This window comes from Aphelocoma coerulescens, chromosome 2, assembly GCF_041296385.1.
Source record: "Aphelocoma coerulescens isolate FSJ_1873_10779 chromosome 2, UR_Acoe_1.0, whole genome shotgun sequence".
NCBI classification, from domain to species: domain Eukaryota; kingdom Metazoa; phylum Chordata; class Aves; order Passeriformes; family Corvidae; genus Aphelocoma; species Aphelocoma coerulescens.
The window spans coordinates 37,479,568-37,504,205 of NC_091015.1; the positions used below are offsets into that span (position 1 = coordinate 37,479,568).

General features: G+C 37.0%; 1 protein-coding gene across 8 annotated transcripts in view; it reads right to left on the reverse strand.

Moving 5' to 3' along the window:
* Nucleotides 1-24,638, reverse strand: part of LOC138106446 (diacylglycerol kinase beta) — a 425,706-nt gene that overhangs the window by 294,331 nt on the left and 106,737 nt on the right. For 5 of the 8 annotated variants that reach the window (XM_069007051.1, XM_069007050.1, XM_069007054.1 and 2 more), the window contains one exon: nt 8,678-8,938. In XM_069007051.1, the coding sequence (XP_068863152.1) occupies nt 8,678-8,747 (70 nt within the window). In that variant the 5' untranslated portion in view covers nt 8,748-8,938. Of the gene's footprint in view, nt 1-4,615; nt 4,714-8,677; nt 8,939-14,484; nt 14,515-21,874; nt 21,899-24,638 lie in introns of those variants that run through there. The other 3 variants (XM_069007056.1, XM_069007055.1, XM_069007059.1) reach the window with 3 other exon arrangements.

Sequence of the window (24,638 nt, forward strand, 5' to 3'; positions counted from 1 at the left end):
CTGTAATTAGCTAAGACATGAACATAATACTGTAATAAGATACTCCAAGTCACTCAATGTGACTACTTTGTGCCATTACTATGTACAATTCAAAGTTCTATGAAAGCCAATATTTCTAAAAGAATGCTTCAAATTAGAATGTATAGCAGCCTGAGAGGGACAAAAACGTACTTCAGTGCATTTGTCTTTTCATAAAATAAAGAAACTCCTGAATAATTTCATAGTCCCTTTAACCAAAGAGTTCAGAACTCTTCTACATCGTTCCTTTCCCCAAACAGTTTTTCCTTTCCCTAAACAGTTTATACCTTAAACAAGCCCCTCTTCAGTATGGGTGTGGAAGCAGGAAAAAAGTTCTGCATACATGAGTATCCCACCTGACAGACATAAAAAGGTTCCTCCTTACTCACAACTGTGGACAGTCAGTATGATACTGCCTACCATTGACAGGCTAACTGGAGAATTGACCAGGTTCTGTTTGGTTAAAAACACAACTGCTAGACACCAGTAGGCATTTATCATGGCAGAAACACTAAGCATTTTATCTCATTAGAAAGCCCACCTCAGAGATCCAGATCGTACTGTATTATTGAATGTTTATCAGGTTTTTTTCTTCAGAAATGCTCAACTCATCATTCCTATCTTACCTTCTCTTTAGGACCTAGCACAGAAACCCTCACTAGAGAAAGGAAAGGAATCCACTAATATTTCTGTGGATTATATTGGTGCCCAGCTTTCAATCTCCCACAACAACCTTATCTGTGGTAAGATCTTCAGAGGTCAAGTCTCAACTGTGACTGGTTAAATGAAAAATAAATTCACAACTTTGTATCTCTTCTATTTTGGATTTCAGTCTAACACAAGTCAAAGTCAGATCTAATAATCCTTATCAGTGAAGACTGGATGTAACAGCCTTCCTTTGGACAGAGTTCAGGGTTTTTTTAAGAGTAAATCTAACTAGAGCCTAAATAAATAATATGTAACATTCCTATCCCATTTTCTCTAAACTGATGCAACACAGGAATGTGCACAAAGGATTTAAATTCACAGATCTGAATATAAAAATTACAGTGTTATATCAATTAGGATATTTCATAATTCACCTCTCAGGAGAACTAAAGCAAGTGTTGCACCAAACCATTGAGTAGTTTTCTCCACTCCATTTTCTCCTACTTAGATTTTTAATTTCCAATCACAGATTTAGGATAAGGATTCAGACTCTACAAATTATCAACTGGTCCCTTTTTCTGCCCAGTCTACCCCCAACAGGCCTTGCATGCAAAGACTGGATCTCTCACTAGACCCATTATCCTTCTCCATGAAGTTCTCCCAAGTGCATGGAATATTGTACTCTCAGCAATGGCAGACTCCACCTTTCAGCCAGTCTAATAGATTCTGTCAAAACTTTTTGAGAACCTAGTTGCCTCCATCTTTACTAACAGCAGCAGAAACACCATAATCCTAAAATCCAATACTTGGGGTAAAACTATTTTCAGTAATCACCAGTGATATTCTCTCTCCATTTTCCACACAGTCAAAAATAGCTTTTTGTCAAATTGTTCTTGATGAGGTTCAGTCCCTCATTAGAATTAGCACAATTCCATGTGGCATTAGAAGTCTGAGACCCTCTGAGGGATTGTGTAATGGCCCATAGCTGCTGGTGACCAGCTGCCACACTTACGAAATTCACTCCAGGTCATCATTTATACCCATTGTAAAAGATAATATTTCCCTCTGTTAGGACCACAGAGCCAAACCCACTCAAGAGTCTCTGCCAACTTAATTTTGAACCAAAACTTTTGCTGACCTTCCCGTTTTTCTTCAGTGATCTTTTTCACAAATTCCTCCTTCCTGTTCCCCTATAAAATTGTTTCACTGTCTAGTTCTTGCAGTAGCTATTGATGCTACATCAAAAGATGCTGCAGCTGCTGATGCTGTTTCTGTTCTCACAGTCATTTCAGTAGCACTCCAGCATCTATTTCTATCTTCGGGCTGTGACAGTCTGCCCAAGTTTTCCTCCACCAGCCTGGGAAAAAATCACTGCCAAAAGTTTTGCAAAAAGTTTTTTTCAGGTTTTTTCCTCAGGGCACGTTTTGTTGACAAACTCAAAAGGACAACACAAAACCAAGCTATTTCCCCAGAGTGCACATGCTGCCAGAGCTCAGAGGCCTTTTCTCCCCCTACTGAGGGAAGAGCTTCCTTTTTTTTTTTTCCTTCTTTTTTAATGCTTAGCTGACTCATGAAATAGTCTTGCTTTAACTGTTTCAAATCCCTTCAATATTTCCCCACTTTCTTTTGGAGCAGAATCCTCTAAGCTCCTTTTAACATATAATTTGGACTACAACAGCCATAAAACTTCATTTAATAAAAAGGAGATACAAAATTCATTTAATAAAAAGGATTAAAAAAAAAACCCTGTCCAAACTAATCCAATTTACCATACAGATAATAATCACAATGAAGCTATTTATATTGTTTGCCTCTAATGCCCTTGCAATTCAGGCTCCTGTTCGAGTAGTACAGAATGACACATATCAGCGAATCACAGAATCATTTAGGTTGAAAAAGACCTCAAGATCGTCAAGTCCCACCTCTGACTGATCACCTTGTCAATCAGACAATGGCACTAAGTGCCACATCCACTCCTTCCTTGAACACTCGCAGGTGTGGTGAATCCACTACTGCCCTGGGCAGTCTGTTCCAATGCTTAACAACCCCTTCCATGAGGAAAATCTGATGTCCAACCTGAACCTCCCCTGGTGCAACTTGAGATTGTGTCCTTTTGTCTTGTTGCTGGTTTCGTAGGATAAAAGGACAATCCCCACCTGACTACAGCCTCCTTTAGGGCAGTTGTAGAGAGTGATAAGGTCACACCTGACCCTCCTTTCCTCCAGGCTAAACAACCCCAGCTCCCTCAGCTGCTGCTCATACAACTTACAAACACATATCTGGTACCATATCGTTTAGAAGAAACTGTTTCTGCCTGAAACATCCTGTATGTACCTTACCCTATGCAATGACACTTTTCTACAGAAAAATCCCTACATCTCTTCACCTTTCTTTCCCTCAGCCAGCATTGATCACGAAATCTAGAGAAAAAAATATTCTTCTCTCAAGTGCATTTATTTCCCTATAATCTTCAGGATTTGGTGTGGGCTACATTACTGTTGCTGTCATTATTATCACTATTATATAATAATCACACCAGTTATCCCAGGTTTTTTTCTTTTCTTTTCACCTGTTCTTCTGAGGCAATTTAAAACCAGGCAAAGATCTAATGCAAAATATGTTCTACTGTTCTATCTTCAGAGCAAGAGGAGAGAGCAGATTTTTAATGTGACTGGGAAGAAGGACATAGAGGAACTGCCTTTGGAAATAATTATGCTTCCAAAACCACACATATGCATATCAACTGCAAAGTGCCAAGTATTAGGCAATACACTCTTTGGACTCAAGAAATTTTGTAAGTAATATTTAAACTGTTCCAAAAAATTCATTGAAGCCCCAAATTATTTAATATGGCAGGCAGACAAAGAAGGGTCCTAAGTTGACAGCATGAAATTGCCTTGACTTGAGCTCAAAAATAATTCACTAAAACAAAATTACAGATATTCCTTGGATTAATTTACAGGACGATATTCACTTACTAAGAAGTTCTGAGTGCTGCTTAGATGGAAATATTTTGTGATTAGGAACAAATGGTGGAGAACTCATTCTCCTTTGCTATTAAGTTATATTTATGGAAATTGAGAAAAGCTTTTATATATTCAAGAAAGAAATTTTACATTCAGGGTTTGGGTTCACCAAACAGTACAGTTGGATAAAGCACTGAATCATACTATAACTATGTGAAGAAGAAAACAGGCAGACAAGACATGGTACGAATTTTTCAAAGTGATTACAAGGACACTACCTGCACACAGAGCTAGGAGCAGACCTTGTTTAACAGTAGGTGCCAGAGTAGACAGGCTATCATCAAGCTCACAGAAGATTAATAAAAAGAAGAACTACACTGAACTAGAGCAAAGTGTCTTTCAGTCAGAAAGGGAAAAGCACATGTCCTTCTCAGAGTACTAGAATCCACATGAGTGGTTTAAAGGGGTTTATACAGTGAAAGATCCACACACCTACTTCGGTGACTAAAAAGGGAATTTATGCTGAATTCAGAGCAATAAGTCCAAGACAGCTGAATCTATAATGTCCACTCTTATATGAGCTCTATATGCACATATGACTCTGATGCTTTAGGTTTTAACTTTCATATTTTTCAAATCCTGTACTGCCTAGTGTGTAACTGAAGTTTCTTGTAGCCTGTTAACTTCTGCTCTCTCATGCTAGGCAGACATAACAAAGCCTCTCCAGGCCTGCTCTCCAAGGACACTCAGGCTGTCCTAGGCCCAAAAGGTATAAACCAAAAGCCTCTAAAGGGGAGACAAGCTTGGGGAAATTATATCATTAACTAAAGCTCTAACTGGAGAATTAACCCTGATACGCAAATGACGCAAACTTACAAAAGTGTGAAGATCTCGTGACCTGTTGGCCATCTTGGGGTCCATTTTGAGAGTAGCCTCTGGCTCCCCATGGTGTACCTTTGAAGGCCTTTCAAATAAATACCTACCTTTATTCCCTTATTCTTGTCTAGTCTCTGTTTTTAGGTGGCATCTCAAGGCATCAGCTCAACTCTGGAAGTACTTATTATCTGTGCAGTCTGTATCTCAATTTGGTTTGAGATTTTCTTTGCCTGACTGAAGTCAATTGATGCCAAGAGAAGCAGCTCATCTAGGTGCCACCTGAGTTCTATTTCAGTGTAAAGATAAGAGGCACTAAATTTGTCTCTTTGAAGCTGTTCCTCTTGGAAACTGTAACACTTGCAGGTGTGACCGATTTCAGCAAAGTCCGGCAGCAAATCTTCATAAAACAGGTAGAGGTGCGATAGTACTGCTTTCCAGATAGGGGAAAGATCAAGGATATGGCTTCAAACTGAGCTTCAACCTCAAAAGGCTCAAACCCAAATCCCTCACTCTGTGCCCTGTCTGCTACGCAGCAGAATAGTCTGGGTTAGCACCCCTTCCTATGCTGGATCCCAACTAAGGCTTTCAGCCTCGTGCAGTGGTGTGTGCTCGTGCCCAGAGCAGAGGCTGCCACGTAAGTAAAACACTACCTCACTCTGTAGCCAGGTTAGGCTGAGGAGATTCAGTGTCAGCAGGGAACTGTGCAAGGAGTTTTTTCTAATCACAAAGTCAATATGCAAAACACCAGCAAATGCATTTTAAAGAGAACATGTTCTGCATGAATAGACACATGAAGTGCCTAAAATGGAAGAGCAAACTTTCTTAACCGAATTTACTTAGGCTCCAAAGAAAAGCAGAAATCGAAATCCACTCTGTCCTTAAGAACTTCCTACTGGTTATAGCACAAGGCAGCTCAGCACACCCCCTCTTCCCATGCACCAGCTAAAGGTGCCTGTTTTGTATCCCTGAAGAACTGCAGCCCAGGGTAAAGGCCCACACTGGAGAAGTTTGTGGAGGACTGTCTCCCGTGGAATGTACCCCACCCCAGAACATGGGAAGAGAGTCAGGAGTAATAGAACTGTTTGGTGAGCAACTGGCATCCTGCCAAAATCAACCCATCACAGCTGTATAAAAGTAATTTTGATTTCCAGTGATCTCATTAGGCAGAAGTGACTATCAGCCACTAAGAGTATGATCCAAGGCAGGTAAGTTTTTGGTAGATTATACCCTTTATTCTAGTACTAAAGGTGGATGCGAACTAAAATAGGATTTATAAATACAGTCAAAATAACGTTGCTATTTGGGTAAGATGAAGAAAAATCTCTACACCAAACTGAAAGGCAAAGCAAATTACAAGCCTGCATATCAGAAGGTGAATGCAAAACAAATCACCTCTGTATGAACTCCCTACTTATTCCAAAGAGCTGCAGTGAAACCCACTCCTTAGCATGAGGCACAGCTGGGTGCTCATCACCACCACTTGTTAGCAGACAACTGCCAAAACGTCAAACCTCCCCACAGTGTCACCTTCTGATACCCGGATCAGCCATCCATCCTGCAGGAGAACCCTGGTACTTCAAGTTCCATGCTGGAGAAAAATGAGCAGTGCATTTTTTTTTTAATTGTTTGAGAACTTTTGTTGTTTAGGGGTTTTTTTTGTTTGTTTGGGTTTTTTTAATTATTATTATTTTTATTTTTTTAAGTGAATCAAACTCTACAAAGTCACAAAATGAAATTTGGGGATTTTCAGTTCATTGTTTCCAAGTTCAACAAATAGCAAAGCAATTATATATTCAAGCTTCACAAAATTCCATACAACCTAATTATTATTTAGTAATGAGTAAAGATATCTACTACCACAACCTTTTGTATCTTGCCATGTTACATAAAAAATACATCCAATTCAAAAATATTGATTCCATTTTTTTTTTAAATTGCATTTAAAGTCTTAGATCACACACTAAAGATACTGTTATTCAGTCATTTAGTTAAATTAAATTGGACAGCCCAAAAATTCAATGTCCATACCTGGGATTTATTCCCTTGGTATTATACACAAAAATTTATATAATATTAACAATTTTTTTTCTAATTGCCTCAGAAATTGAACTATTTATACAAAAATGTGCCGCATTTCACATTTCCAAAAAGATTTCATTACAGAGGAGCAGAGGAAGCTAGAAAGACAACATATCTTTCTTTAATGTACACACACAAACCTGAACACAAACATATTAGAACAATTTCCCTGACATCAACAGTTCTACTAAAACAACGGCTCTGAACTATTGTGTGTGCAGGAAATGCTGGAGGAGCAAAGGGAAGCCAAAATTAAAAGAGTATCTTAAGTGCCTTTTTTCCCCCACAAGGAAGGCAAATATTTTGGCAAATGGCTGCACTGAGGCTTAAATTATAAGAATGCATGTGAAAAACAAAAAAAAACCACCTAACTTTCTATCTCTGTTAGACATCTTCAGATTCTGGTATTGAAAAAAAAAAAAGAAAAATAATTTGAAAATATCTTCCCAGGAAGTGGTAAATCATTTCAAAAGTGATTTTTTTTAAACTGGTCTATTATGTTTACTATTTATTTGGTGATGTAATTTAAAACAAACAAGATTATTCATATTAAAACATATGAAATACAAAGTTTTCTTCACAATGGTCTCTGAAAGCAATGAATTATCAATATAAAACGTGGATGTTTTAAGCTCTGTATAATTGCACCTTGTTTCCCTTTATTTAATGTTTCTATGTATCACATACAAAAAAAAAGAACTACTAAAAAGCACAGATACTTTCTTTTCCCATACTTCTAGCAGATTTTTAAGGCCTTCTTTTACATCGGAAGTCCTAACTCATTAAATACCGGACAATGCAATGTTTTATATTTCTCTATGAAATGAGAAAAAAAATAGCTCTTTTCTCAGTGACATCACTAAGGATGTAAAGCAGTATATGAAGCAAATTTCCTTCAACTCTACAGCTTATCCTTTCAGGTGAGATGGTGACATGGGGAGGAAACACTTTAAGGAATAGAATACTTTAAACTGTACAGCAATTTCTGCAGAGAACTGTGAGACTCCGATATACTTGTTCCAGAATGCACAATTTAAATAATTCTACCTGATTTTTTTGTTGTTGTTGTTCAATGACATTGCCCTATATAGGTTATAATTCATGGCTTAACTTGGTAACCAAGGAAATATTAAGAATCTAAATCACATTCCAGTGGAATGTACTATTCCATAATAATTACATTAATCATTCTAATAATCATCTTATGATTGCTCTGTTACATGACTACACCAAAATACAATTAACTATATACTGTGATGCCATAGGCACAAAAAGACCCAAAGCAATCACCAGTCTTCATTTTACCTCATAACCAAATGTTTCCTCTTGTAATAAATCAATAACATTCATAAATCATATGAGTTTTTCTCCATTTTTAGAAACTGAAATTTAGATTACTTATCACACAGGAGAACTTCCTAAATGTTACTGAGCTTTTTCAGTTCAGGTCTTATCAGGCTTCACGAACTGTCTCCAAAATCTGTGTTCAGTATCTGCCCTTTAAGTACATAATTCTGAGCCATTTAAGTGTCTCAAGCAACTGAAAGGAATTTTCCCTAAGCAGTAACTAAAGAACTTCGTCTTAAGAGATAATTTTATTTCTTGGTCTTTCACAGGACAGCTTTTCCTTCACATTGCTTGAAGCATTAGAAACTTTTCAATATTGGATGCCTAGATGTGTTTCTTCAGGAATCTCCATGCTTCCCCCATGACTGAGGCAAACCTTCGTTTTATCTAAAAGTGCCAGTGTAGTGGCCTACAAATTGCTATGGCAAATTGAGGCAAATTAAGATAAATTAGGCAAAGCCTAAAAAATTTGTTCTCCAAATACTCAGTTACCTAACCAACCCATAGTCAGTCTACATGGTATCATACCGCAAAAAAATTGTTCAGAAAAAGTGTTCCAGACCCCAACTGATTTTTTTCTTTCCCTCTAAAGAACATATATTTTGGATTAAAAAAATAAACATAAACCATAATTTAACCTCTTACCTGACAGTGAATAGTATCAATAATACAACAATTTTATGTTCTGCATTCAAAATACTCTTGATTTAGCCATAAAATGAAATATATTAAATATTACTTACATTCTGCATATTTCTGAAGCTGAGAGAACTCTCCAGGGCTAAGGTTAACCCACTTCTCCTGGCTCGTCATACTGGCAGTAAGGGTCCTCCTTGTATATCAGAAGAATATTCCTTTTGACCCCGCTGTTATAAACTCCATAAAGGTTTTTAACTTCAGTTCACAGTGTCTGGAGAGTGCCAAGATGGCATCAGTCTATGTGGAAGAAGTTTTTGATGGTATGAACTGTTCCAAATGTGTTGGTTCAGTGGCAAGTTACAACACTGTTAAAAGATCAAATACCAGAATAAATACCAAATATACCAGAATAAAATAAAAAATATTAAATACCAGAATAAATACCAGTTTTCCCATGGGAATACTTGTAACTAATAAATATTTTCTCATATGCAGTTCCATTCAGTATTCGTCTATAAACAGTTTTATATGTATGTCCAAATTATTTTTCCTTTAATTCCAAATGCTTATGTGCAGCATTCACCAAAAAATTATCAGCTGTTTATGATCAAATGTACCTGGACACACTGTATGGAGATGTTCCTGATTTAGTAACACCCACTGAAATAGTAGATAATATCTTATCAGTAAAGTTAGTTCCTTATGATTTTAAAAGCAAATTGCTGTAACTGGATTTGTACCCAATTATGTTGTTATACAGCACTGTGTAGCCTTGTCAGAAATGCTCTGAAGCTTCTAACTCCTCATGCCAAAAATCAAATGGATTCTGCAGTTCGCTGAGAAGTTCACGTAAGAGTTATGCAAGTATTAACTATTCTAACAAAATAGTAAGGGGTTGATTTCTAGGACATCACAACATTGCTGGTCACTAGTGAAAATCAAATATAACTGTTGGTATCATCACAAAAGTCAGTTCGGGGGGGTGGGGGGGGAAATCAAACTGTGGGTGCCTTCCCATCCCAATTTTATGCAGTTTCTACCTCTGTAGGACAGACCCTCTGAAAGCAATGCATTACCAACACCACTCCTGGAACAACAGGTATGCTACTTTTCATCTAATTTTAGCCATCTGAGAGCCAGGTACCTCATCTGAGACTGTCATCTCAGGCACTCCCTTTAATCATCACAAAGAGACAGGTGGCCCAGGCAGCAATTAATCCTTCCAGTTACAACATAATCTTAAAATGTGATTAATTGCCTCCTGTGGTATTTATCTTTTATTGATTACAGAGGTTGCCTAGAAGACCAGTTTAGACTAGTAAGCTAATTTTAGAAAGTAAGTGGAATCTCTTCATATGTCTAGCAATATATCATTTATAAGGGTTAAATTACAAAAAGAGAAAACAAAAAATTCAGACCAGAAGAGAGTAACACATTAATGGAATGAGTGCTAAGGAGGAAGATGTTGGTAGCTAAGAAGGAATAGAAAAGGAGTCATGAGGGGAAAGAAAGGAAAAACAAAAAAATTACTAGGAAGAGAAGCACATTTAAAAAAAACCCACATTAACCCAATCAGACAACACCTTTTCTTCTTCTTTTTTTTTTTTCCTGCCTGTCTTACATACACGAGTATCATTACTGTACAAAGAAATTCATGCAGACACTAAGGAAGACACCTTAGTCCCAGAGCATGCTTTCATTGCTCTCAGACCCTTCCTGGTGAACCATTTGAATGCAGGGACTATACTGCGAGCAAGTTAAGCTGTGTAAGTACATAAACAGCTGCCTTGCCTTTTAAAAATTTGTACTAGAAGAGATTCCTATGCTCTTCATCTCCTCAAGTTAGAAAAAACAATGATGAGTTGGAAGATCTAGAAACACTGATTGAATATATAATTGTATAATATAATTGAAAAAATAATGAAAACTAAACAGGAACATGGAGATTGGAACGAAAAATGTAACATTAATGTGAATGATACTGGCCAAGTACAAGGCACATCAGCCCTCAAACCTCTGTGAATCAAGATCAGTGCCTGAAAATGGTCAGCAACTACAAAAGCTAAAAGCGCTATTTAGTAAGAAAAGCTATCATTCTGTCTTGTGAACTTCAATCCTTTTATCCATGGCTAAAAAAAATAACTATGGTCAACTGGGCCATTTTAATCAAATTAGAGATGTTTCATTTCTGGCAGTGGATTAGATTGTATTGAAGACAGTTTTATATCTTCAAGTAGGTACATATTTCTTATAATCTTGGGAACTGATTAGATTTTACTGATTTTTTTAAATTGTATTTGCATAATTGATTTAACGTACACAAAATTTTCTACCACGATTTCATCCAGTTTTACTATTTGCATCATCCTTAACTACATTAGCTTCATTACCTACAAAAGCTAACATTGCTGAATACTGTACAGTTAGAGATTATCTTGATTATTTAATATGAATATTTGTGATAAACAGCTTACCATTAGAATTACTACAGCCAGCAAAGTAGTGATGCTGTGCACTCTAGTCTGATCAATCTATTCATATGCAATACCTTTGACCACTGTCTACAAAGTTTGTTGTATACACAGAACATCAGCAGGGAAAACAGATCTAAATGATCAACTCTGACATCCTTTCCCCTTTACCAGACACCCAGGCTCTGCAGCCTAGAACCAGCGTTGCAGCAAAACATACATGTCCTGCATGAGATTACAGCAATGGAAAAAATGTAGTATGGGCATGGCAGCTCACAGGAAAGAAGATGGAGTTTGTGTGTAAGAACAGCAGCTATCATGGAACATACAGCAGAATTCCATTTTTATTCTGGAAAACTCTCAAATGCAAGTTCCGTCCTTTGAAAGGGGAGCCTAAGGCCGACACAGAGGATGTAATTTGCCAAGTGTAATCTGGGAACAGGAAAGGGGAGGTATGCAGTCCTCTGAGGGTAGGTCACTGGTCTCTGGACTGCAGCCAGGTCCTGACCACCTCAGTATATGTGATGCAGAAATACACAGACACACAATGCAGAGGATATCACCAAAAGGAACCTTGTAAGTATTTCCTTTTTTCAGTTTCCTGGTAGGTTCTGCTGCTGCAGAGTCCTAAATAAGGAAAGATCCCTGCAATATTTAGTTTTTCACACTTAAACCTTTTATAGTGATATTTTTCCATTTTAGGTAGATAGTATTGTGTTTATAAGAAAGCAAGCACAGTATACAGATGCTGAAGACAAAAGTCATCAATGCATATTTGTGTTATGTGTTGTGTTATTTGTTAAGGTATACATTGGAAGATCATCTATATACTATGCAAATATCCTAATTTCTGTAGAAGAAAATATGAGGTCATTTATATTATCTTTTTCAGAAGAGTTTAATATAAATTCACTTCTTTATACTTAATTAGTGTTCTTTAAGTGCTCCAGGAAGGCCATGCATTGAGAAACCTATACATAAGTATATGAAGAGGAAAGTAGTAACAGCGATAATACTACCACATAGGAAAAAAAGAACCTGGAACTACAACATTAATCAAATGTGCTTGCTGTGAGGCAAAATAAAGATCAGGAGCTCTAAACAGATCACACTGAGTGATTTGACCTGTTCATACAGAGATAAATTACTTAGAAGAACACAACACAGCATACAGTTAAAATACATACAATGTCAGGTAGGGAACTTTCCAGCAATCCTCTAAGAGATTGAAAAAATTCTGGGTAACTTAGATCTGTGTGTGCATTTTGTTAATATACACTTAGACAAGCTTCACTGCCCTCTCAACCAGTCACAAAGCAGGCCTAACAAATAAGAGAAACTAGAAACACTACATTAATAAACCATTCATTTAATCACAAAAAGAATTGTAAAAAAATCTTCCTCCTCTAGCCATTGACTATAATGAGTCTTAGAATTCCAGTCTCCTTCTCATAACATGTTTTCCTTTCTGAATTTGAAAGTTTATTAAGTGTTCTGTCAGGATTCCTACGAGGACACATACCCAAACTAGGAAGCAAAGCTTTGTTAAAAACTATACAAATCAAATTACTTAGCATTCAGCCAACATTGCTAACAAACTTAGATTTCCAGGAATTCCCCATGCCACCGAAATCCTCAGCTGCTGTACAGAAGCCAGGCTGAGAAAAGAAAAAGGAATATTCAATGGAGGAAAAAAAAAAACATAAAGGCAAATTCCCTATACGCCAACCTCACGACTCCATCTCATTTACATTATTCAGTCCTCCTTGCAAGGAAAGAGGAGTTTTTGGAGAGTATTTGGAGAAAAAAAATTACATCAGTCCTACAAAACTGATCAACAACACCAGTTTCATCTTTGAACTTCGGCCCATGGAGACATGTCCAGTTTCTCAACCAACCCAACACAACTCCCTGAAAGACAGGAGTTTCTTTTGAGGTCCAACCTCACTGTTGTGTCTGAAAGCATGACATTCATCTTAATGCATGCCTTAAGGGACTTATTTCTAACTACCATAACAGGGAAACTTAGAACAGCCCAGAAACTGGCTTTTGGATTTGCTCAGCCATCGTTTGCTTTCTACCAGCCCTTTCCCAAAGTACATCTCACATGCAATTTCCTCAATTCACAGTTACTCCATAAAGGAGGCACTGGGTAGAGCTATAGCAACTTTCCTTCCACAGAAACTACAGTTTTCCACAACAGGACTGATTAATGATTTTTGCCTGAACAATAGGAATAAATAACAGAATATTTTATACCTTAATTGCTATGGAGGCTGCAGCAATTATGCCTTTCAGGAGCTTTTCTGTACAGAATGTACTTGGTATTTTCTTCAGCAGGGTCCTACACTTTTGCCGTGGTTAGCTAGATCCTGTGATTTTCAGTGTGGGTGACATCATGGATTTTCCAAAGGAGAATTTTTACATATCAGATAACAAATGCTTACATGTGTGCCTGAAACTTTTCTCTGTTCTCCAAAAAAAAAAACCATGCTAACAATCATTAATTTCTTGCCTGGAAATGCAGGCATTATGTACAGATATACAAGACATGTGTAGGTGTTCCTGCAATGGATTTTACACTTTGTAGAGAACAATGTCTCTGATGCCAGAAATACCCCAAATTTGCATTGTTGAAAGCTTAGTATGAAGAGTCTGATGGGCAAGAAATCCAACCAAAATATCTGCTAATCACCACCATTCTGGTTTCTTTACTTTCAAATAAAGAAGTAATGTAATTTAAGTTGCATATTTTACATAACAACATCCCTTGTTTTTGCACTGTATTTAGTATAAAGTCTTTTCGGTAGTACACTTTTTTTTTTCAATTTAGTAAAGGATGTTTACTGATGTAAATTAAAACAATTCTGAAATATAAACTATAAACATCAACACACTGAAATCACTGATAGTTTCCTTATCAAGCTGAAATCTCTCCCCTTTAAAGAAGAAACCAGCACAACTCACAAGCCCACTTGTTTTATTGACTACTTTATTCCCAGGTGTACTAGTCTGGGACATGTAAAAACATCCATTTAAATTTTAATACAAAGATATGGACTGTATTCCTCAGAGAAGCAATCATTCAAATTCACTTTCTTGAATTATTTATATGGAATATATCAGTAAACACTAAGAAGACATGCAACACAAACCCTATTTTGGCATGGCAAGCAGAATACTTGAATGTTTGTGAAAATATTTCACCAATACTACAGTTTGTGACAGGGAAAAATATTAGCAACAAAAACTGAGCACTGATAAAAACCGATCAGAATGCAAGACAGCAACATCACTGAGTATAGTTAGGATTGATTTAAGAGCAGTTTAATAACTGAAGCAAATTTGTTAAGAATAATGTTAATGAAAAGGGAGATACCAAAAGGAGAGAGTGAAATAAAACCCAAGGGAAACAAGTGATGCACAATACAGTTGCTCACCTGAGAACCAATCAGCCTCTCCTGAGCAGCAATCAGCCAATTCCTCCCAGTTTATACCCTGAGCATGACAGTCCATGGTATGGAATATCCCTCTGGCCAGCTGCCCTGGATATGCTCCCTCCCTGCTCCTTGTGCAGCTCCTCACTGGCAGAGCATGGGAAACTGAAAAGTCCTTGACTTAGGGTAAGCACTACTTAGCAACAACTAAACACTGTGTTATCAGCATAATTTTCATACTAAATCCAAAACACAGCTCTGTACCAGCTACTAAGTTTAAAACTAACCCTATCCTAGCCAAAACCAGGACACCTTTCATGTACCTTAACTTCATCATATGAATTCTTTAAAGGAAACTTCTGATTGACCTTAAATTTTAAAACTCCTAGGTGTGCTATTTCCAGGTTGTTACATTAATTACCTACCAAGTCAGAAGAACTACATTCAAATTTCTCAGTGTTTTCTTCACTAAAAGAAATACTGAAATAAATGAAACCTGAGGAGACTCTGGTACAAGGAAATACCACAACATATTTTTGCTGATTCATCAGAAGTCTATAAAGGCTTTTTTCTTTCTTTAAATAATACAGCTGAACAAACTAAAAGTCAAAAAAACACCACTGGAATTTAATTTATGCTTACGAGACAAGTAGTACATAATTGAAAAATCTCCTCCAAGTGAGAGTCATGGAACTGTTCCCAATGTTTAAAACATCTCGGTAACAATTTTAGGAAAACAGATTTAAAAAGTGAAAATTGGAAGAGAAAAGTTGAGGAGTTACTCATCCTTCTTACTATTTTACATCAATGACTAAACAAGCAAATTTTTCCACAGGGCCACTAAAATTTGAAACCATTTTTTTTTATGACTAAATGATCACATTGAATAATATTTTGATTGTATAAGTGACTAATTATAAACATATTGAAACTAGGAGGCATAAAAAAAAAGAGAGAAAAAAAATTGACCCCAACAAAAAGTAGAAAATAAACTGTTCAGATAAAAAGATTTCTAGACAGTGGGTAGAATTTTGAAATTGGTGACTTTTAAAAATATATACTATTTGAATATTAAAAGCATTAAAAGAAGGCTGAATCACCAAAGCTTATGACTGATAGTCTTTAATAAATGGAGAAAAGCAATCTGGGACAGAAAGCACTGGCTTTTATAGGTATATCTGTGTAATCTATGGTAAGTTCTCTAACAAAGCACATTAGGCTGTCCACTAGATAAATCACTCTGATGGAAGGATTAATCAATCACTCAAACAATTCTTTCCATATTGCTCACCATTATTTCTATATATCCACTGAAACTCCTTCAAAATCTGGAGCATCATAGATTAAACATCCTGGGGACAATCTCTGTCTTCCAAAGCATGCATCTGCCGTCTTCCCCAGGAAAGGCAGCTCCAGAAGTGCATCACTCAATATGAGCTCTACACAGACCTCCCCACAACCAGCACCACAAGTATCTCCACCCATATCAACAGAGGTTAAGCTCTTTGACTATTACCTGCCATGTGTTCTTCCTCTTTTCTTTCATTTCCCTCTCATGGGGCAACCTCTAAATTCTGCCTAACAATTAACTTTTGTTGGCAATAAACTACAAGGATTTTTTGTGTTTAATTGTTTGATTTAATTAATCTCTCCATGTTTAGGTGCTCTAGGGGTGATTACATTACAGGAAAGCAAAGCTGAAAAGCATAATTTACAACTGGGGAAGAATCCTGATGATCCATAATTTCCTGGGGCAGAAATTCCTACTTCATGCTCGGAAATAAGCCTTTGAAGAAATGTTCTTTAGTCTTGTGACAAAAATGTTCCACAGCGTTAGAGGAAAAGATTTGTTAACTGCTGTCCTCATTCAAATGCTTTGCACAATTTTAAAATAAACTGGGAACAGGGCACTGGAATTCCTTATAAATAACTTGTGAAAATGTGAACCTAATTTAATCAATAGAAAATCTGTACAGACAATAGAGATCAGGTTAGCAGGCAGGTTAAAGGATTTCATAGGAGAAGTTCATGCTAGATTGTTTTCTATTATGTGGAATTTTTTTTTTTCCCCTAGGGAGCGAGCTGTATGGAGAAGTTGATTAAATTATTGCAGTCCTGGGATATGAATAGCTGGCGCTATGTCACTCTCCACTGGGATAGTGTGGAGCCTTCTAGACAACTACAAATGGTTTTGTATTTCTTCATTAGCTTTACTATAAAAGAGTTCAGTGATAGTGAGATACCAAATGGGTTATCGAAATAAGGCGGCCCCCTCACCTACAAGAATGCATATCTTCACCTGAAATAAACTATGTGGTGGCAGCAGCATCTCGAAGCACAATTCCCTATTCACCCAGAAAAAATTCCTGACCCATTCAAATTCAGCTCCAAGAAGACAACAACTTCTGGGTTTGTGAAGGATCAGTGAGCATTGCCATTTGCATGTTCCTAGAATTTGCTCTGATGGTGTCCATACTGACACTAGAGATGTGGATGCACAAGCAGAGCACGAGTGAGGCAGTTTTACTGAAACAAAGCCAGAAGGGAAGATCCAAGTTGGCTCAGCACCACAAGCATCAGAGCAGGCTCTGCACCTCTGCCTGACCTCCTGCACACATGTCTAAGGGATGCTGAAGGCCAGGATGTCACAGGTCCACAGCTCTCAATACCAAAACCATTACTTAAAGGTGGCTTGGCCTCACATCCTTCTACAGCATAAGTACACCTTATCAGTCTCTTATCACACCTTATCAGTCTCTTATAAAATCCTTAAATATTTTCCTGCAGTTCATACACTGCCATTGAGTAAACTGAGACAGAGAGCTGGCATTTGCAGAACTACACTCTAGAGGTCTATTCAGGGACAGAAGTGCATTTTCTGACTGAGGGTCCTTCGTTTGTTTGTTTGACTGTCCATCCCACACAGACAGACATACCAACTTAAAGACTTTAACACATTGCCCCATCTTTCAGATGGGAAAACCCTACATCTTCATGGTTAACTGAGCTGATTTTTTTTCAGAGTATGAGAAGAAAACAGTGAAATTTATGTCCTCCATCTACTGACTTCAGTATATTACTTACTTCAGAATGCTTTGTAGGTAAGAAGTGCCAACATTCCCATGGAATTTTTAACAACTAAAAATTGGTGTTTGATTGCATTTTTAATTGACAAAGTTACATAATTACAGTTTTAAACAACTTAAGTTTGTGTTCATTTTCCGTGGTGTTCAGTTTTCAATACGAAAGTTCACTTTTGTTAATTTGAGTTTCCCAGTGTTTTTCCCATCTTAAAGGGAAGAAGAAAAAAAGTAGATCCTATCTCCTTTTTCCCTTGGGAATCCTTTGTCTGAGCTAGCTTATACTATGCTTGCATCTTAAATACACTTTTTCTCTTGAGAGAGGCTGTGCATTTCTGTTATCATTTTCTAGCAGGTTTTTCTCTGGAATTCTACCTAATTATTTTCTCTTTTTAAATGTTGCAATTAATTCTCCTCAGATTTAGCTTATGTTTTTACACAGTAGTCCTTGACACTGAAATTATTGCTATTGTATGTATGATTTTTCTATAGATAGGAGAAGAGTAGGACTGGCAGAAAGGAGTATTTTCTAATAAATGAAGCTTTCAGAAACAAGCCTTTGTTCAAGACTGAGAACAGATGCAGGAAACTTCAAGCTAAGTGAAGGCTAAGACTGATTTTAACTTATGCTACAGTGTAACATAGTTCGAGAGTAAAGGGTAGCTGGTCTCCTATTGCAGGTCTGGAATGCACACATATATCCCTTCAGGATTTGGTTTTGGTTTTGCCTGCTTTGTCTATAGACTGCTAAATATATGCTAGGGGGACACTGGTGGGACTTTGCCCCTCCTGACATCTGGAGGGCAACAGCACAGCCTGTCTTCACCAGCCTGTGAAGACAAATGTCCAAATTTGTCACATTCCAGTTCCTTTTGCCTCTACTACTGATAAACTTGGGGACAACCTGCTTAGATACAGTAATAAACTATGCCCAAATATACCTGAAAAGAGACACAGGATAAACACATGGAAAGCATTATTTTACTCCAGCGGGCAGCTTGCCTTAAAAGTGCATTTGTTGGATAAAAAAACCCTGAACCTGCTTAGTAAGACTTTCGCTTGAAATTTGAAACAATTTCCCCTGACTTTGCTGAATGTTGATGCTTGTGTTTCCTCATCCTCTGCAATTCCCCTGGGGATCCACAGGATTTTGCCCAAGGGAGTTTTAATCCTACTCACAAATTGTAGTCAAGAGCCAAACAATTACTAAATAATCTTCATATTGGAACACTTTTACAGTGTAGGTCAGCCTTTTTCTGCTATTACTATATTTGTCATAAACTAAAAATCATCTATATGCTTACTTCTGAATCATAAACATCATTATTCAAACAAATAATCATTTTTTGTGCAATTCATTTTTACCATAGTTTTAAAAAGCAAAATATAAACAATGTTTTATATATTTCCTTCCATTTTCTTTCAAAATAAGTAAACAAATACATCTAGTGAGGAATGAAAACATTTAGTCTATTTTGAATATATTTTTAAGCCTTACATCAAAAAGGCTTATATATTAGAATACGGTAACTAATGAAAAGCCAGAAATCAAAGATGGCAATAAAGCAAGGAAAGTAGAATAAATACACAAACACAAAAAGAAACTCAACGATTCATTGTTGTTTCTGTGCTTAAATTGTTGAAGAATTCCTTGTCAACTACAAAAAAAAAAAAAGAATAATAAAATGGATGGCAACTGGATAACACTACATTTGTGCTTCTATATGAGAAATAATTACATGATTCAATCTTCTGGACTCCACTCCCACACAGAACAGAAGCACCACGCAAGAGCACTACATTCCTGGTAATACTAATTAGAGATGTACTACCTCCATGAATTTATATTCTTAACTTGAATAGCAGCACCATTAATTGCAAACAATTGCAAACCTGTATCTATTACACTATTTCACATCTATAGAAGCCTTTCTGCCTTCAACCTGCAATCCTTTCTATTGGTTTTGTTGGTTTCTCAGCTGAAGCACTGGGATGAACACACTGCACTTGATTGCATTGCAAGTCAGATGTTCACATCCTTCTTAGTTGTTTCCTTTGCTTCAAACTTTATGATTCTAAAACTTAACTTTTAGAACGTACCTATGTAACTACCTTAAGCCAACTGAAGGTCTACTCACTGAAACAAAGGTGTCTCAAACAGAAATGTCTAAAATTTGTTTTACACTGATAACTAAAGAGTTTAAAAATTGGCCCTGTAGAACTTCCATATGATCCTAAAAATGGCAAAATTACCTATAATATTTATGCTCAGCTTTCTATTACTAAAGAGAAACTATGAAAGAAACCTTGTAAGTTATGAATAGGCACAAGCTTGTTAAGTCACATTTCATCTTTCATTGGTTTTCAACCTTTTTACCCTGTATTTGCTTTATAAAGCTCAGTTGGTACTTAGCAACTACTGTAATAGTTCTTCCATGTACTTGTACAAAGTCATCACTAAAGGTCTAGATGCTTTATGAGAAGGCTGCATATGAAACATTTATATTACAGAGCTTGAATTCCATTGAAATCTTGCAAGACAGAATATGAAAACAATTTTTTAAAAGCAGGTTTTTTAGGGGTTAAGAATTATTTTCTGTTCTACCTTTCTGATTCAATCCATGAAAGTCTTCAAATGAAGAGATTTTCCAAAGTCCCTTGTGTGCTCTACTCTTACCACCAGGCAGAGGACGTACTTCTAAAACATTTACCAGGAGCCACCCATGTAACAGCCATTTTCATCAATTGTAGAATGTGTGAATTTTAAAAACACCTATGTTAATAGAAATCATAGAATGGCTTGAGTTGGAAGGGTCCTTGAAGATCATCTAGTTTCAATACCCCTGCCAGGGGCAGGGACACCTTTCAGTAGACCAGATTTCATAGAGACCCATCTAATCTGCCCATGAACACTTCCAGGGATGGAGTATCTACAACTTTTCTGGGCAGCGCCCAGAGCCTCACCAGTTCCAGTGCCCCACAGTAAAGAATATCTGTTTAACTTTACTAAGTGATTTGTTAATTATGAGTCATTCCTTTCACATGCCCTGCATTAAAATATGCACAATTGAATCCTTCTATATATGAAATAAGCCTAAAAGAGTCTGATCTACTTTCACGCTCTTTGTATCACAAGGATATCACAGCTATGTAATCTGTAAGTCACTTGGTTTACTAATGTCATCCAATTTTGGTATAGCTCACATCATTAAAAAAAAAAGAGAGAGCAAAAATATTCTATTTAAATTTGTTATTTAAAACCATTCCATAAGAAGTTCTCTTTCCAAAGGCTGTATTTTAAATGATAAAGTTAGACTTCCTCACAAAACAGAGGTTTTATCTTCTGAGAACCTTCACCAAAGATTCGCTAAAGCCTCATAAGCCCTCCAACCTCAAAAATATAAAATTAACTTAAAATAAACTTGCTTATATGTTCCAATGGATATTCACGGAACTGATTTTGCTGCACCCCAGTAACTTTCATAATTAAAAGGTTTTGCTTATACTTGCAGTGAACCAAAATAGCCCCTCTGTTTTCTCATTAGATGCATGCCATATAACATGGGGTGTTTTACCCAAAAAAAATTACTATTAGCCACAAGAAGAAAAATCAAACAAACAAAAATCACCACAGAGAAAGATGATGCACTCTCAGGTGATGTGCATCTATACAAATCTGTGATTCAGGATTTGAGGTACTAGTGTTTACACTTAGCTGCTTAGACTGCACAGGCAGAAATCACAGAGTTAAAATAAACTGGGCAATTGGAATTATGCAGCCTGGGGAATCTATTGCTTTTCTGACCCAAATTACAGTGTCTGCACTCTGACATTCAGTGTCTAAATCGACTTCATTTTTCTGCTCCTTCTTTACAACCTGGCTAGACCAATGGAACAGATGAAAAATGTCAAGTAATAACAACATAATTAGTAGTTATGTGCTTGCATTATAAAAGAAGAAACTGAGATAAGGGTTACACACTGGAGGGGAGGAATGCCATCCAGGGGGACTTTGAAAGGCTTATGAGGTGGGTCCATGCAAACCTCATCAAGTTCAACAAGATCAAGTGCAAGGTCCCAAACCTTGGTCAGGGCAGTTCCAAACACAAATACAGGCTGGACAGAGAATGGATTGAGAGTAGCCCTGGGGAGAAAGACTTGGGGTTTTCATGGGCAAGAAGCATGACATGACCCAACAGTGTGCACCTGCAGCCCAGAAAACCAACTGTATCCTGGGCTGCATCCAAAGCAGCACGGCCAGCAGGGCAAGGGAGGGGATTCTGCCCCTCTGCTCTGCTCCGGTGAGACCCCACCTGGAGTGCCGCATCCTCTTCTGAAGCCCCAAACATGGACATGGACCTACTGCAGTGAGTCCAGAGAAGGGACACAGGACGATTAGAGGGCTGGAGTCCCTCTCCTATGAAGACAGAGAAAGTTGGGGTTGCTGGTTGGAGAAGATCATGAAGCAGCCTCCCGGTAACCACAGGGATCCTACAAGAAAGACGACTTTTTACAAGCACGGGTAGTGATAGGACAAGGGGAACTTGAAACTGACAGAGGGTGGGTTTAGATGAGATATTAGGAAGAAATTCGTTACAATGTGAGTGGTGAAGCAGTGGAACAGGTCGCCCAGAGGTGATGGATGATTCAGCCCCAGAAATATTCAGGGTCAGGTTGGATGGGGCTTTGAGCAGCTTGGTCTAGTGGAAGGTGTCGTTAACTATGGTCAGGGCTGGGGGTTTGAAACCACATGGCCTATAAGGTTCTTTCCAACCCAAACTGTTCTATGATTCTGTGGCTATATTACAAACAGGACAATGGTACAGACCAGCCTTCTTTTAAGTACAAGGACTAGAAAATAAGAAAAAGAGAAATATCCCAATTTACAGAAGGGAAGTGAAGAATTGAAATTCCTAAAAATTAATATAGACCTACTGGTGAATTTTAACAAAAGACTAGATCTCAGCTGACATTAATTATTACATTTCAAAGTCACTAGACACACTGAAACATTTGTTCTTAAATAATTTGCTCACTATCACACAGGAAGCATGTGTGGAAAAGTCAGGAACTGAGCTGAGATTTGTAACTGAATATATTTAAATGCATAAACAATGCTAATTTATGCAAGTCAACAAAACAGTTGTACTTCCTAACAGCTTTATTTTTGTCTATCCTATCAATTTGGAAGTGGCAAATTTAAGTCTAAATGCCTAAAAAATATACTTAATAACTTAAAATAAAGCTATAGATTATAAAAATTATCACTGATATCTAATTAAGCAAGCCACAGAATTTTAAATAAAATTCCCTGTCTCTCATGTCCAGCTAGCTTTAGTTAATACACCATTAATTAAAACATGATGTAGTTCAAAGGAAGTAGATACTTCTGATGAAACCTTGTCACTTACAGATTTAACTACATATACACAATAATAACACCATTCCAGAAATCTGGGGCTCTTTTTAAATTACTTGAGGTTTATACTGTGGTTTGCTTCAGGGTCCTGGTTTTCCAGTCACCCATGCTGGGAACCTGGTTAGAAAACGTCACGACTCCTATCCAGTTCCAGCAGCACCATTCCTTCTTCTCAGAGCTGGACCAGCACAAGCCAAGCTTTATCCAAAATGGTGCTGGGAGGAGGTGCCCAGGGCTGAGCCTACACCCCAGGGACCAGAAACACACCTAATCTACCCACTTGTTTGTCCCAGTAAAAGCACCCTAAAAAAAAGGAGAATGGGAATTCTGAACAGTGTGCCAAAGCCAAATGCAGGTCACTTGGTCCTGAATCTCAACTACCGTGCTGTCTTTCCCCATGAGGGAAGAAAAGGTATGTACCCGAAGAAGAGTAAAGAGAAATTATGAAAAAGCTGATGCTGCTTGGAATACAGAACTGCAAAATGCCAAATCCTCTGCTTTCAGAAGCAAAGGAGCACTCAGCGCATTTAGCCTTTTTCAGATTATGGCCTTCTCAGATATACAAAACAAAAGATTATTCAAGAGATTATTAGAGATGTCTAATGTTTGCTAGCGGTTTCCAGTCCTCAAGGTTCCCAGGCACAAACTGCATCACTAGATTTAGCATACATTTCTTAACTTGGCACAACTAAAATAAGCAAATTATTTCTTTTGGCATCTTAGAAGAATTAAAAACATAGACTTAGTATACTTAAAAAATTCACTGTAAAATATACTGTCGTAAATATATGTACACCATATGTTTGTGTTTCCTATTTTCATTTTTATTCAAGATAAGTTTACCTAACATAACTGTTATCCTTGTCCTTGTTAGTATTTTAGTAAGCTACCTATGATAGCCGTGAAATTATGAACATACATATTTCTATACAGATACATCAGAATTTTCTGATGAAAATAAGTAACATTTCACGTTCTTTTGCATATTTCATCCCTATTTTAATTATTCACAAAATGTATCTAGTCTTTTTAATAACAAATATCACAAATACCACAAATAAAAGCAGCAGATCTCCTACAATAGTGTTGCATAATTAATTACTAAGTTCAAGTTAGCACAGATAATAAACAAGATAAATACTTCCACTGATTATTTGTGAACCAAAAAGATTACTCTATAGTATTTCTATTTTGATATGTATGCAGTATTCCTTTGCTTTATGGCCTTAAAATCTGTACACATGAAATAAAATGTTCCAGTAAACCGTTATTAATAAAAACTGTATATTCTTTTTCTGCCAAAAATTCAAGGGGAGAAAGATCTAACATGTTTTCTTCATAGTCATAATTTCAGATAATACTGTATTTATTAATGTTAAAAATTTTTGTTGTACTAAGTATTCCTGAATAGTCAGAGCAGTTACTGTACTAGCATTTTCAAAATACTCAAAAAGCCCCAAAATACTTTACTGAAAATAGCAGACTTGCTTGCTTTGCAGAGTTGGCAGGGTTATGCATACTTTTCCAATCTATCAAATGTTGCAAAAACACATGTCTTCTCTTTTATGGGACAGCACGATTGCTCCATTTGTGGTAAATTTGTCCTGAGACACAGAATTTTCCAAAGAACATTGCATTACAATGGCCCACATCAAGAC